General features: G+C 44.1%; 1 protein-coding gene across 1 annotated transcript; it reads left to right on the forward strand.

Annotated features, from left to right (window-relative positions):
* Positions 1-4,095: 4,095 nt before the first annotated feature.
* Positions 4,096-15,529, forward strand: LOC112075415 (intermembrane lipid transfer protein VPS13A-like; the record flags this gene model as incomplete). The annotated part of the gene is made up of 6 exons (XM_024142418.2): positions 4,096-4,280; positions 10,192-10,304; positions 10,789-10,848; positions 11,277-11,336; positions 11,604-11,680; positions 15,388-15,529. Coding segments are annotated over exons 1-6 (546 nt in total), but the record flags the coding sequence as incomplete, so codon positions are not given.
* Between the last annotated feature and the right edge of the window lie 1,100 nt (positions 15,530-16,629).

The following is a 16,629-nucleotide window of genomic DNA, read 5'->3' on the forward strand; positions in this document are numbered from 1 at the left end:
CTAATATTAACTGGGATTTCAACAACTAATATGACTGGGATTATCAACAACTAATATGACTGGGATTATGCTGCTTGACAATGAAAGAAAGTTGATATGAAAACCAATAGAACAGGAGAACGCATAATGAGGAAGTCTTTATATAATTACTGGCTTTGCGTTTCTTTTTCCCTTTTTCTCCCTAATTTCGTGGTTTCCAATTGGTAGTTACAGTCTTGTCTCATCGCTGCAACTCCCGTACGGACTCGGGAGAGGCAAAGGTCGAGAGCTGTGCGTCCTCCGAAACACAAACCAAGCCGCACTGCTTCTTGACACAATGCCTGCTTAACCCGGAAGCCAGCCACACCAATGTGTCGAAGGATGCACCGTACACCTGGCGACCGTGTCAGCGTGCGCCCGGCCCGCCGCAGGAGTCGCTAGTGCGCGATGGGACAAGMGCATCCCTGCCGGCCAAACCCTCCCCTAACCCGGACGACGCTGGACCAATTGTGCGCCGCCCCAATGGGTCTCGCGGTCGCGGCCAGCGGCGACAGAGCCTGGACTCGAACCCAGAGTCTCTAGTGGAACAGCTAGCACTGCGATGCTGTGCCTTAGACCGCTGCACCACTCGGGAGGCCTGGCTTCGCGTTTCTATTGTGGGATTTTGTCCAAGTTTCAAACAATTAAGGACGAGGAAAAATATAGCGACGCTAATAATGGGCCTAACCGTCTTCTGGTAGATGGAAAGGGTTTCCCAAAAACCTTCTCAATTTAACCTTAACTAGATACAAAGAAGCCTCTGCCCACCTGGCAGAATGATATCATGATTATTTGCATCAATCCAGTAGCCATTTTGTTTTGCATACTCCATCTCATGTGCTCTACAGAAACACCACTAACCAAACAGTGCTAGGTGCCTGCACACTTGAATTTTTAACCTAGAGGATGTATGTCATAGTGAATAGAACAATGACCTCAGAACCTAGAGGATGTATGTCATAATGAATAGAACAATGGGCCTCCTCAGAACTGGGAGGATGTATGTCATAATGAATAGAACAATGGGCCTCCTCAGAACTGGGAGGATGTATGTCATANATCAACAACTATCATGGGTTGCTAATATGACTGGGATTATCAACAACTAAAATGACTGGGATTATCAACAACTAATATGACTGGGATTATCAACAACTAATATGACTGGGATTATCAACAACTCTCATGGGATGCTAATATGACTGGGATTATCAACAACTCTCATGGGATGCTAATATGACTGGGATTATCACAAACTCTCATGGGATGCTAATATGACTGGGATTATCAACAACTCTCACGGGATGCTAATATGACTGGGATTATCAACAACTAACTTCACGTTTCTATTGTGGGATTTAGTTCAAAATATAGTGATGCTAATAAGGGACCTAACCGTCTTCTAGATGATGGAAAGGCTTTCCCAAAAACCTTCTCAATTAAACGTTAACTAGATACAAAGAAGCCTCTGCCCACCTGGCAGAATGATATCAGGATTATTTGCATCAATCCGGTAGCCATTTTGTTTTGCATACTCCATCTCATGTGCTCTACAGAAACACCGCTAACCAAACAACAGTGCTATGTGCCTGCACACTTGAATTTAAAAAATAAATAATAATAAATTAGATTTTCCCAGAAGTCAAAAGTGGTGTCCTGTTGTGGTCTAGGCATTGTTATGAATTTAGAACATCTACATTTTTCTATATTTTTCTATAAAATAAAGTGTGACTTTGAGAGCAAAAACCTGAAAAAAGCAACACATAGCTACTGGATTGACATCTGTTACCTGTGAAATTGTGACTCCGTTGACAGCCTCATTTAGATCAGAACATATGAGCCTCCTCAGAACCTAGAGGATGTATGTCATAGTGAATAGAACAATGACCTCAGAACCTAGAGAATGTATGTCATAGTGAATAGAACAATGGGCCTCCTCAGAACCTAGAGGATGTATGTCATAGTGAATAGAACAATGGGCCTCCTCAGAACTGGGAGGATGTATGTCATAGTGAATAGAACAATGAGCCTCCTCAGAACTGGGAGGATGTATGTCATAGTGTATAGAACAATGGGCCTCCTCAGAACTGGGAGGATGGTATGTCATACGTGAACTTTTCCCCCACTGTAATACTGACCTGGGGAAATGGTATCCACGAGTTCATCTCCCTCGGGGGGAATTAGATAAAGAACCTCATTGACAACATCCTGAAGTATCCCTTTTAACCGGTTGTGTTTGCACCAGCCACATCCACAGTAGCAGAAACAAATAATGACAGAACAAACACAGTAATGTTACTCCCTGCTGCTCTGGTAGAGAGAGCACTGTGACACACCCACACACACACACACACACACACACACACACACACACACACACACACACCACACCAGTCCACCTCTACATTGGTATGGCTGTTTTCTAAAATGGTATCTTGGTCCTGAGGTGTCGTGGTGGCGCACAGTGTACCAGTACAGTCAAAAGTTTGGACACACCTGCTCATTCAAGGGGTTTTCTTTTAAGTTCTATTTTCTTAAATTTTTAACTTTAGTGAAGACATCAAAACTATGAAATAACACATGGAATCATGTTTGTAACCAAAAAAGTGTTAAACAAATCAAAATATATTTTATATTGAGATTCTTCAAAGTAGCCACCCTTTTTTCCTTGACACTTTGCCACTCTTGTCATTCTCTCAACCCTTGTGAGGTAGTCACCTGGAATCTTTTCCAAACAGTCTTGCTTTTCCAACAGTTACCACATATGCTGAGCACTTGTTGGTTGAGGTCAGGTGATTGGGAGCCAGGTCATCTGATGCAGCACTCCATCACTCTCCTCTTGGTCAAATAGCCCTTTACACAGCCTGGAGGTGTTTTGAGAAATTGAAAACAAATGATAGTCCCACTAAGTGCAAATCAGATGGGATGGAGTATCGCCTGCAGAATGCTGTCGGTAGCCATGCTGGTTAAGTGTGCCTTGAATTCTAAATAAATCACAGACCGTGTCCCCAGCAAGCACCTCCACACCATCGCACCTTCCTCCATGCTTCCCGGTGGGAACCCACGGAGATCATCCGTCACCTACTTTGCGTCTCACGAAGGACACGCCGGTTGGACCAAAAATCTCAAATTTTGTCTAATTTCCATTGCTCATGTTTCTCGCCAAGCAAGTCTTCTTATTGTTTTGGATGGTTTCCCAGACCAAGATTAACTATTTCCTGGAAAAAAAACACGCCTCTTAAATCTAGGACTAAACTTAATCTGGGTTCATACAGTGGAGTAAGGCCTATAGTCTATCCATGGTTCAATCCACACAGTCCAAACGGCAACTAAGCTCTGCAGTTTGGAAATTCAACAGCAGTGTTAACTGACTTGGTTTTCCAGACTGTACTGTATGTATGTTACTATCAGCAGTTCTGTGTGTATCCACAGGTTTCATGTTGTCTTGTTCTATCAACAGTTCTGTGTGTATCCACTAGTGTCATGTTGTCTTGTTCTTTCAACAGTTTGTGTGTTCCACTAGCTAGTCATGTTGTCTTGTTCTATCAACAGTTCTGTGTGTATCCACTAGTAGTCATGTTGTCTTGTTCTATCAACAGTTCTGTGTGTGTATCCACTAGCTGTCATGTTGTCTTGTTCTATCAACAGTTCTGTGTGTATCCACTAGCTAGTCATGTTGTCTTGTTCTAATCAACAGTTCTGTGTGTATCCACTAGGTTGTCATGTTGTCTTGTTCTATCAAAGTTCTGTGTGTATCCACTAGGTTGTCATGTGTTCTTGTTCTATCAACAGTTCTGTGTGTGTTCCACTAGGTTGTCATGTTTCTATCAACAGTTCTGTGTGTATCCACTAGGTTGTCATGTTGTCTTGTTCTATCAACAGTTCTGTGGGTATCCACTAGGTTGGTTCATTTGTCTTGTTCTATCAACAGTTCTGTGTGTATCCACTAGGTTGTCATGTTTGTCTTGTTCTTATCAACAGTTCTGTGTGTATCACTAGGGTATGTTGTCTTGTTCTGACAAAGTTCTGTGTTGTATCCACTTAGGTTTTCATGTTGTCTTGTCAAAGTGATTTAAGGACCAAACATCACCTGAAGCCCTGAATATTGTAATTCAACACCCGTTGTGTTTAACTATGTCCATGTTGTGTTGTTTCAAAGCGATAAAGTATGACGCCTGCGAAGGAGGAGCGTTACCAGCAGGAGGCCAAGCAGAAGGAGCTGCAGCGCATTGAGGAGGCGCTACTGATGGCTGCTCGCAGAGGTGAGGAGACAGGAGTTAAAACTAGTGGACTGACCACCCAGAGGTGAGGTGAGGAGACGGGAGAAACTAGTGGACTGACACACAGAGTGAGAGACAGGAGATAAACTAGTGGACTGACATCACAGAGGTGAGGAGACGGGAGTTAAACTAGTGGACTGGCATCACAGAGGTTAGAGGCGGGAGTTAAACTAGTGGACTAGGTTCTCTCTCTACTGTTTACCTTGTCCTGCTGATGGTGTATTTAGTCTGACCACTACTCTCTCTCTCTACTGTTTACCTTGTCCTGCTGATGGTGTATTTAGTCTGACCACTGCTCTCTCTCTCTTACTGTTTACCTTGTCCTGCTGATGGTGTATTTAGTCTGACCACTACTCTCTCTCTCTACTGTTTACCTTGTCCTGCTGATGGTGTATTTAGTCTGACCACTACTCTCTCTCTCTACTGTTTACCTTGTCCTGCTGATGGTGTATTTAATCTGACCATACTCTCTCTCTCTACTGTTTACCTTGTCCTGCTGATGGTGTATTTAATCTGACACTACTCTCTCTCTCTCTACTGTTTACCTTGTCCTGCTTGATGGTGTATTTAATCTGACCACTACTCTCTCTCTCTACTGTTTACCTTGTCCTGCTGATGGTGTATTTAGTCTGACCACTACTCTCTCTCTCTCTACTGTTTTACCTTGTCCTGCTGATGGTGTATTTAGTCTGACCACTACTCTCTTCTACTGTTTACCTTGTCCTGCTGATGGGTTATTTAATCTGACCACTACTCTCTCTCTCTACTTGTTTACCTTGTCCTGCTGATGGTGTATTTAGTCTGACCACACTCTCTCTCTCTCTACTGTTTACCTTGTTCCTGCTGATGGTGTATTTAGTCTGACCATACTCTCTCTACTGTTTACCTTGTCCTGCTGATGGTGTATTTATACTGACCACTACTCTCTCTCTCTACTGTTACCTTGTCCTGCTGATGTGTTATTTAATCTGACCACTACTCTCTCTCTCTACTGTTTACCTTTTCCTGCTGATGGTGTATTTATTCTGACCACTACTCTCTCTACTGTTTACCTTGTCCTGCTGATGGTGTATTTAGTCTGACCACTACTCTCTCTCTACTGTTTACCTTGTTCCTGCTGATGGTGTATTTAATCTGACCACTACTCTCTCTCTCTACTGTTTACCTTGTCCTGCTGATGGTGTATTTATCTGACCACTCTCTCTCTCTCTACTGTTTACCTTGTCCTGCTGATGGTGTATTTAATCTGACCACTACTCTCTCTCTCTACTGTTTACCTTGTCCTGCTGATGGTGTATTAATCTGACCACTACCTCTCTCTCTACTGTTTACCTTGTCCTGCTGATGTGTATTTAATCTGACCACTGCTCTCTCTCTCTACTGTTTACCTTGTCCTGCTGATGGTGTATTTATCTGACCACTGTCTCTTCTCTACTGTTTACCTTGTCTGCTGATGTGTATTATCTGACACTGACTCTCTCTCTCTACTGTTTACCTTGTCCTGCTGATGGTTATTAATCTGACCACTGCTCTCTCTCTCTCTACTGTTTACTGTCCTGCTGATGGTGTATTTAATCTGACACTACTTCTCTCTCTCTACTGTTTACCTTGTCCTGCTGATGGTGTATTTAATCTGACCACTACTCTCTCTCTCTACTGTTTACCTTGTCCTGCTGATGGTGTATTTAATCTGACCACGCTCTCTCTCTCTTACTGTTTACCTTGTCCTGCTGATGGTGTATTAATCTGAGACCACTGCTCTCTCTCTCTACTGTTTACCTTGTCCTGCTGAGTGTATTTAATCTGACCACTGCTCTCTCTCTCTTACTGTTTACCTTGTTCCTGCTGATGGTATAATTGACCACTACTCTCTCTCTCTACTGTTACTTGTCCTGCTGATGGTGTATTTAATCTGACCACTACTCTCTCTCTCTACTGTTTACCTTGTGCTGCTCACTCACGGGACACTAGACTCTCAACGGGAAGTGCTGTTTAATCTGGAAAGTGTTGTGTATAAGAGCTCAGCATGGTAGGTAGTAGTTGACCGGTCAGGTATTAGGTTCTGTTCTGTAGTGGACCAGTCAGGCATTAGTTTGTTCTGTTCTGTAGTGGACCAGTCAGCATTAGGTCTGTTACGTTAGTGGACCGGTCAGGTTTAGGTTCTGTTCTGTAGTGGACCAGTCAGGTATTAGGTTCTGTTCTGTAGTGGACCAGTCAGGCATTAGGTTCTGTTCTGTAGTGGATCAGTCAGGCATTAGGTTCTGTTCTGTAGTGCCAGTCAGGCATTAGGTTCTGTAGTGGACCAGTCAGGCATTAGGTTCTGTTCTGTCGTGGACCAGTCAGGCATTAGGTTCTGTAGTGGACCAGTCAGGCATTATGTTCTGTTCTGTAGTGGACCAGTCAGGCATTAGGTTCTGTTCTGTAGTGGACCAGCCAGGTATTAGGTTCTGTACTGTAGTGGACCAGCCAGGCATGAGGTTCTGTTCTGTAGTGGACCAGTCAGGCATTAGGTTCTTTCTTTGTAGTGGATCAGTCCAGGCATTAGGTTCTGTTCTGTAGTGGACCAGTCAGGCATTAGGTTCTGTAGTGGACCAGTCAGGCATTAGGTTCTGTTTCTGTCGTGGACCAGTCAGGCATTAGGTTCTGGTAGTGGACCAGTCAGGCATTAGGTTCTGTTCTGTAGTGGACCAGTCAGGCATTAGGTTCTGTTACTGTAGTGGACCAGTCAGGCATCAGGTTCTGTTCTGTTCTGTAGTGGACGGCCAGACATTAGGTTCTGTTCTGTAGTGGACCAGTCAGGTATTAGGTTCTGTTCTGTTCTGTAGTGGACCAGCCAGGCATTAGGTTCTGTTCTGTAGTGGACCAGCAGGCATTAGGTTCTGTTCTGTAGTGGACCAGCCAGGCATTAGGTTCTGTTCTGTAGTGGACCAGTCAGGATTAGTTCTGTTCTTAGGTGACAGCCAGCATTAGGTTCTGTTCTTTAGTGACCAGCCAGGCATTAGGTTCTGTTCTGTAGTGGACCAGCCAGGCATTAGGTTCTGTTCTGTAGTGGACCAGTCAGATTAGGTTCTTTCTGTAGTGGAACAGCCAGGCATTAGGTTCTGTTCTGTAGTGGACCAGCCAGGCATTAGGTTCTGTTCTGTAGTGGACCAGTCAGGCATTAGGTTCTGTTCTGTAGTGGACCAGCCAGGCATTAGGTTCTGTTCTGTAGTGGACCAGCCAGGATTTAGGTTCTGTTCTGTGGTGGACCAGCCAGGCATTAGTTCGTTCTGTTCTGTAGTGGACCAGCCAGCATTAGGTTGTGTTCTGTTCTGTAGTGGACAGCCAGGCATTAGGTCTTTTCTGTAGTGGACCAGTCAGGTATTAGGTTCTGTTCTGTAGTGGACCAGCCAGGCATTAGGTTCTGTACTGTAGTGGACCAATCAGGTATTAGGTTCTGTACTGTAGTGTGACCAGTCAGGCATTAGGTTCTGTTCTGTAGTGGACCAGCCAGGCATTAGGTTCTGTACTGTAGTTGACCAGTCAGGCATTAGGTTCTGTTTCTGTAGTGGACCAGTCAGGCATTAGTTCTGTTGTAGTGGACCAGCCAGGTATTAGGTTCTGTTATGTAGTGGACCAGCCAGGTATTAGGTTCTGTTCTATACTGTAGTGGACCAGCCAGGCATTAGGTTCTGTACTGTATGGACCAGTCAGGCATTAGGTTCTGTAGTGTAGTGGACCAGTCAGGTATTAGGTTCTGTTCTATTCTGTAGTGGACCAGTCAGGCATTAGGTTCTGTTCTGTTCTGTCGTAGACCAGCCAGGATTTAGGTTCTGTTCTGTAGTGGACCAGCCAGGTTAGGTTCTGTTCTGTAGTGGACCAGCCAGGTATTAGGTTCTGTTCTGTAGTGGACCAGCCAGGTATTAGGTTCTGTTTGTATGACCAGCCAGGTATTAGGTTCTGTTCTGTAGTGGACCAGCCAGGTATTAGGTTCTGTTCTGTAGTGGACCAGCCAGGCATTAGGTTCTGTTCTGTAGTGGACCAGCCATGCATTAGGTTCTGTTCTATACTGTACCTATTCTGCATGTTCTGATGTCTGGTTGTCACTGTGTTCCCTTTGTCTTCAACCTGCTCTGATGTCTGGTTGTCACTGTTGTTATCTTTGTCTTCAACCTGTTCTGCATGCTAGTATGTCTGGTTGTCACTGTTGTTATCTTTGTCTTCAACCTGCTCTGATGTCTGGTTGTCACTGTTGATTATCTTTGTCTTCAACCTTTCTGCATGCTAGTATGTCTGGTTTGTCACTGTTGTTATCTTTGTCTTCAACCTGCTTTGATGGTCTGGTTGTCACTGTTGTTATCTTTGTCTTCAACCTGTTCTGATGTCTGGTTGTCACTGTTGTTCTCTTTGTCTTCAACCTGTTTCTGATGTCTGGTTGTCACTGTTGTTATCTTTGTCTTCAACCTGTTCTGATGTCTGGTTGTCACTGTTGTTCTCTTTGTCTTCAACCTGCTCTGATGTCTGGTTGTCACTGTTGTTATCTTTGTCTTCAACCTGTTCTGATGTCTGGTTGTCACTGTTGTTATCTTTGTCTTCAACCTGCTTTGATGTCTGGTTGTCACTGTTGTTTATCTTTGTCTTCAACCTCTTCTGATGTCTGGTTGTCACTGTTGTTATCTTTGTCTTCAACCTGCTTAGTAGTTGGTTGTCACTGTTGTTATCTTTGTCTTCAACCTATCTGCATGCTAGTATGTCTGGTTGTCACTGTTGTTATCTTTGTCTTCAACCTGCTTTGATGTCTGGTTGTCACTGTTGTTACTTTGTCTTCAACCTGTTCTGATGTCTGGTTGTCACTGTTGTTATCTTTGTCTTCAACCTGTTCGATGTCTGGTTGTCACTGTTGTTATCTTTGTCTTCAACCTGCTTTGATGTCTGGTTGTCACTGTTGTTATCTTTGTCTTCAACCTGTTCTGATGTCTGGTTGTCACTGTTGTTATCTTTGTTCTCAACCTGCTAGTATGTCTGGTTGTCACTGTTGTTTATTCTTGTCTTCAACCTATTCTGCATGCTAGTATGTCTGGTTGTCACTGTTGTTATCTTTGTCTTCAACCTGCTTTGATGTCTGGTTGTCACTGTTGTTATCTTTGTCTTCAACCTGTTCTGATGTCTGGTTGTCACTGTTGTTCTCTTGTCTTCAACCTGCTCTGATGTCTGGTTGTCACTGTTGTTATCTTTGTTCTTCAACCTATTCTGCATGCTAGTATGTCTGGTTGTCACTGTTGTTCTCTTTGTCTTCAACCTATTCTGCATGCTAGTATGTCTGGTTGTCACTGTTTTATCTTTGTCTTCAACCTGCTTGATGTCTGGTTGTCACTGTTGTTATCTTTGTCTTCAACCTGCTCTGATGTCTGGTTGTCACTGTTGTTATCTTTGTCTTCAACCTATTCTGCATGCTAGTATGTCTGGTTGTCACTGTTGTTATCTTTGTCTTCAACCTGCTCTGATGTCTGGTTGTCACTGTTGTTATCTTTGTCTTCAACCTGCTCTGATGTCTGGTTGTCATGTCTCTGTTGTTCTGACTGTCCACTAACAGCTATTCCTCTGTTAATGCTGCGTTACTCATCAAGGATTTAAGATTAAAAAACACAAGAAAGGCTTTAAGAGTCTAAAATCTTTAAAACGCCATGAAACAAACAAGGTAGGTACGCGTGTTGCGTGATTGTGATCGTCAATGTGAATGTGTGTTGTGACCAGTAGTATTGACCAAAAGACATCCTCTTCCAATGACTTGTGTGGATTTCAACCAGTACACGTTATCAGCTGCCTGACTAGCTTGTTCTGGTCATTATCGGCTGCCTGAGTAGCTTGTTCTGGTCATTATCAGCTGCCTGACAGCTTGTTCTGGTCATTTCAGAAAAGCCTCAGAAAGATGAGAAGAAGGACACGTTTGCTGAGAAGCTGGCCACGCAAGTCATCAAGAACCTACAAGTCAAGATCACCAGCATCCATATCAGATATGAGGACGATGTTAGTTTCTAGAGCTGGGGGACAATACTCCTCCTCTCACAGCCCTCTCTTTGTCTCCTTTCCTCACCTCTTCTATATCCTTTCCTCACCTCCTTTCCTTGTCTTCTCTCCTCACTGCCTCTGCTCATCTTTCCTCATCTCCTTTCATCGCCTCTCTTTTTTTCTCCTCACACCTCATATCCTTGTCTCCTTTCCTCATCTCCTCTCGTCACTGTCTCTCCTTGTCTCCTCAACTCCTCTCCTTGTCTCTTTTCCCTCCTCTCATTTCCTCACCTCATTTCCTAGTCTCCTTTCCTCACCTTTCAATGTCTCCTTTCCTCACCTACTTTCTCCTTGTCTCCTTTCCTCACTTACTCTTCTTGTCTGCTTTCCTCATCTCATCTCCTCTCCTTGTCTCATTTCCTCACATCCTTTCCTATTATTTCCTGTCTCCCAGTGCATTATGGGACGTTGTGTGATTGTCTCTGTGGTTTGTGTGTTCCAGATATTAGACCCCCAGCAGCCCGTCTCTATGGGAGTCACTCTGGCTGAGCTGAGTCTGCAGGTACACACACACACACACACACACACCCACACACACACACCACACACACACACACACACACACACACACACACACACACACACACACAACACACACACACACACTGAGGAGACAAGTTGATGAGTCTACAGGTCCACACACACACACAACACACACACACACAACACACCACACCACACACACACACACACACACACACACACACACACACACACACACACACTGAGGACAAAGGTGATGAGTCCATACAGTACACACACACACACACACACACACACACACACACACACACAACACTGTTGACAAGATGTGATGAGTCTACAGGTACACACACACACACACACACACATACTGGTTGACAAGACGTGACGAGTCTTTCTGATATCAGTCATTCTGCTGTTCATTTCCCTTGTGATTTTTGTTTGTAGACGACCGATGAGAACTGGAAGGGGTGTATTCTGAACGAGGCAGCCAGAATCATCTACAAGGTAACGACCGGTTTGTGGAGCGTTACATGAATACATGTCGATGTTGTTAGGATCTCTTGTCATTCTGCTCCAAGGTAACACTGCCACGTGTAGGATCATAGTCTGAGCTCACACATCTACTTCATGGAAGGCCTAACAGATTTCAGGGCAAAGCTGTGCTCTATGTTGTTGATTTGTAACGTCGGGGTGACATTGTTGATATGACCCAGTGCCCAGTTGACTTCCTGTCCTCTCTCTGTGACTTCCTGTTCCTCTCTCTGTTTCCAGCTGGGCCGTTTAGAGTTCTGTGGCCTACTGGAACGTCAACAGCCCATCTTCTATAAAGGCTCCTGGGAGAAGATCTGGTAATGACTCTCTGTCTTTATCAGGAAGAATTACTGTAATGAACCTCTCTGTCTTTATCAGGAAGAGATATGGTAATGAACCTCTCTGTCTTTATCAGGAAGAGTCTGGTAATGAACCTCTCTGTCTTTATCAGGAAGAGATCTGGTAATGAACCTCTGTCTTTATCAGGAAGAGATAGTGTAATGAACCTCTCTGTCTTTATCAGGAAGAGATACTGGTAATGAACTCTCTGTCTTTTAGGAAGAGATAGTGGTAATGAACCTCTCTGTCTTTATCAGGAAGAGGTAATGAACCTCTCTGTCTTTATCAGGAGATACTGGTAATGAACCTCTGTCTTTATCAGGAAAGAGTGGTAATGAACCTCTCTGCTTTATCAGGAAGAGGTAAATGAACCTCTCTGTCTTTATCAGGAGAGATAGTGGTATAACCTCTCTCTTTATAGGAAAGATAGTAGGTAATGAACCTCTCTGTCTTTATCAGGAAAGTATGTAAACTCTCTGTCTTTCAGGAAGAGATAGTGTATGAACTCTCTGTCTTTATCAGGAAGAGATAGTGGTAATGAACCTCTCTGCTTTATCAGGAAGAGATATGGTAATGAACTCTCTGTCTTTATCAGGAAGAGATACTGGTAATGAACTCTCTGTCTTTTACAGGAAGAGATCTGGTAATGAACCTCTCTGTCTTTATCAGGAAGAGATCGGTAATGACCTCTCTGTCTTTATCAGGAAGAGATACTGGTAATAACCTCTCTGTCTATCAGGAAGATATGTAATGAACCTCTCTGTCTTTATCAGAAGAGATTGGTAATGAACCTCTCTGTCTTTATCAGGAAGAGATCTGGTAATGAACTCTCTGTCTTTATCAGGAAGAGATACTGGTAATGAACCTCTCTGTCTTTATCAGGAAGAGATCTGGTAATGAACCTCTCTGTCTTATCAGGAAGAGATGGTAATGAACCTCTGTCTTTATCAGGAAAGATATGTAATGAACCTCTCTGTCTTTATCAGGAAGAGATACTGGTAATGAACCTCTGTCTTTATCAGGAAGAATACTGGTAATGAACCTCTCTGTCTTTATCAGGAAGAGATATGGTAAGACCTCTCTGTCTTATCAGGAAGAGATACTGGTAATGAACTCCTCTGTCTTTATCAGGAAGAGATACTGGTAATGAACTCTCTGTCTTATCAGGAAGAGATACTGGTAATGAACCTCTCTGTCTTTATCAGGAAGAGATACTGGTAATGAACCTCTCTGTCTTTATCAGGAAGAGATACTGGTAATGAACCTCTCTGTCTTTATCAGGAGAGATCTGTAATGAACCTCTCTGTCTTTATCAGAAGAGATTATAATGACCTCTCTGTCTTTATCAGGAAGAGATCTGGTAATGAACCTCTCTGTCTTTATCAGGAGAGATACTGTAAAACCTCTCTGTCTTTATCAGGAAGAGATACTGTAATGAACCTCTCTGTCTTTATCAGGAAGATACTGGTAATGAACCTCTCTGTCTTTATCAGGAAGAGATCTGGTAATGAACCTCTCTGTCTTTATCAGGAAGAGATCTGGTAATGAACCTCTCTGTCTTTATCAGGAAGAGATACTGGTAATGAACCTCTCTGTCTTTATCAGGAAGAGATACTGGTAATGAACCTCTCGTCTTTATCAGGAAGAGATACTGGTAATGAACCTCTCTGTCTTTATCAGGAAGAGATCTGGTAATGAACCTCTCTGTCTTTATCAGGAAGAGATACTGGTAATGAACCTCTCTGTCTTTATCAGGAAGAGATACTGGTAATGAACCTCTCTGTCTTTATCAGGAGAGATCTGTAATGAACCTCTCTGTCTTTATCAGGAAGAGATACTGGTAATGAACCTCTCTGTCTTTATCAGGAAGAGATACTGGTAATGAACCCTCTGTCTTTATCAGGAAGAGATCTGTAATGAACCTCTCTGTCTTTATCAGGAAGAGATCTGGTAATGAACCTCTCTGTCTTTATCAGGAAGAGATCCTGGAATGAACCTCTCGTCTTTATCAGGAAGAGATCTGGTAATGAACCTCTCTGTCTTTATCAGGAAGAGATCTGGTAATGAACCTCTCTGTCTTATCAGGAAGAGATACTGGTAATGAACCTCTCTGTCTTTTCAGAGAGATACTGGTAAAGAACCTCTCGTCTTTATCAGGAAGAGATACTGGTAATGAACCTCTCTGTCTTTATCAGGAAGAGATCTGTAATGAACCTCTCTGTCTTTATCAGGAAGAGATTAGTAATGAACCTCTCTGTTCTTATCAGGAAGAGATCTGGTAATGAACCTCTCTGTCTTTATCAGGAAGAGATACTGGTAATGAACCTCTCTGTCTTATCAGGAAGAGATAGTGGTAATGAACCTCTCTGTCTTTATCAGGAAAGATCTGGTAATGAACCTCTCTGTCTTTATCAGGAGAGAGGTAATGAACTCTCTGTCTTTACAGAAAGATGTGGTTTGATCATATTGTCCTCATGACTGATGAATCCCTCACTGGGATCAGGTCTCATTCCCTAGGTGTGTATCGTGTATGGACAGTGACTGATCACTGCTCAGTCCAACACAGGCACATCACGGATACACGGATCAATGTCTTTCCTCAGCTCTGCAGACAGCATCATGGTGCTGTGGGGCAGTTGCCTCAGGTTGAGAAGCATTTTAGGCAGATGTGTGTGTGCTGTGTTGTGCGTGTTGTGTGCGTGTGGTGTGCCGTGTGTGTGTGTGCGGTGTGATGTGTGTGCTGTGTGGTGTGTGTGTGTGGTGGTGGTGGGACTACCATCTGACGTCTCTCATCTGAATGAAGGATAACTAAGTCAGTTTCGTAGTTATCACATGAATCACATGTCTGAATCAGAGCCCACTGTATCCAGCCACACAGCTGAACATGTTGAATCAGAGTACCACTGTATCAGCACACAGCTGAACGTGTCTGAATCAGAGTACCACTGTATCCAGCCACACAAGTGAACGTGTTCTGAATCAGAGTACCACTGTATCCAGCCACACAGCTGAACGTGTCGAATCAGGCTCCACTGTATCCAGCACACGCTGAAACGTGTCTGAATCAGAGTACCACTGTATCCAGCCACACAGCTTACATGTCTTGAATCAGAGCTCACTGTATCAGCCACCACAGCTGAACGTGTCTGAATCAGAGCTCACGTATCCAGCCACACAGCTGAACGTGTCTGAATCAGAGTACCACTGTAACCAGCCACCAGCTGAACATGTCTGAATCAAGTACCACTATCTAGCCAAACAGCTGAACGTGTCTGAATCAGAGCCCACTGTATCCAGCCACAGGCTGAACGTGTCTGATCAGAGTACCACTGTATCCACCACACAGTGAACATGTCTGAATCAGAGCTCCACTGTATCCAGCCACACAGCTGAACATGTCTGAATCAAGTACCACTGATCCAGCCACACAGCTAACGTGTCTGAATCAGAGCTCCACTGTATCCAGCCACACAGCTGAACATTCTGATCAGAGCCTCCACTGTATCCAGCCACACAGCTGAACATGTCTGAATCAGAGCTCCACTGTATCAGTCCACACAGCTGAACGTGTCTGAATCAGAGCTCCACTGTATCCAGCCACACAGCTGAACATGTCTGAATCAGAGTACCACTGTGATCCAGCACACAGCTGAACGTGTCTGAATCTAAGCTCCACTGTATCCAGCACACAGCTGAACGTGTCTGAATCAGAGCTCCACTGTATCCAGCCACACAGTCTGAACGTGTCTGAATCAGAGCTCAACGTATCCAGCAACACAGCTATCGCTACGTCTGAATCGAGAGCCCACTTATCCCCACACAGCTATGTCCGATCAGCTCCACTGCAGCATATAGGAACAGAACGATCTCACAGCTCTCTGTTATAGGGAACAGACACATCTCATAGCTCTGTTCGTACAACTATAAAGGGAACAGAACGATCCTCACAGCTCTGTGTCGACAGACTGATAGGGAACAGGAACATCCTCAAGCTCTGTGTTGTCAGATGATAGGGACAGAACGATCCTACAGTCGGTGTACGACTATAGGGAACATCTAGCTCTGTGTGTACATACTGGACAGAAGATCTCAAAGCTTTGTTGTACAGACTGATAGGACAGAAACGATCCTCACAGCTCTGTGTCGTACAGACTGATAGGGAACAGAAACGATCCTCACAGCTCTGTGTCTACAGGACTGATAGGGAACAGAATCGATCCTCACAGCTCTGGTGTGTAGTCAGACTGATAGGGAACAGAACGATCCTCACAGCTCTGGTGTCCAGACTGATAGGGAACAGAACGATCCTCATTAGCTCTGTGTTGTACTACAGACTGCATGGGAACAGAACGATCCTCATAGCCTGTGTCGTACAGACTGATAGGAAACAGAACTATGCTCACAGCTCTTGTGTTTGTACAGACTGATAGGGAACAGAACGATCTCACAGCTCTGTGTTATCATGGAACGAGACCGTATCCTCATACTCTGTGTTATAGGAACAGAACGATCCTCATATCTGCGTGTTTGGTCAGATGAGGGGACAGAACGATCCTCACACTCTGTTTCCAGACTGATGGAACAGAACATCCTCATAGCTCTGTGTTGTAAGACTATGCTGGAACAGAACGATCCTCATCAGCTCTGTGTCGTACAGATGATAGGAACAGAACGATCCTCACAGCTCTGTGTCGTACAGACTGATAGGGTAACAGACGATCCTCGACGCTCTTGTGTTATAGGGAACAGAACGCATCCTCAAGCTCTGTGTTAGTAGGGAAATCAGGAAACGATCCTTCACAGCTCTGTGTATAGGGACAGACAATCCTCATACAGTCTGTGTATAGGGCACAGAACGACCTCACAGCTCGTGTTATAGGCAGAACGATCCTCACAGCTCCGGTTTATAGGAACATGACGATCCTCA

The sequence above is a fragment of the Salvelinus sp. IW2-2015 genome, unplaced genomic scaffold, assembly GCF_002910315.2.
Source record: "Salvelinus sp. IW2-2015 unplaced genomic scaffold, ASM291031v2 Un_scaffold3144, whole genome shotgun sequence".
Lineage (NCBI taxonomy): Eukaryota > Metazoa > Chordata > Actinopteri > Salmoniformes > Salmonidae > Salvelinus > Salvelinus sp. IW2-2015.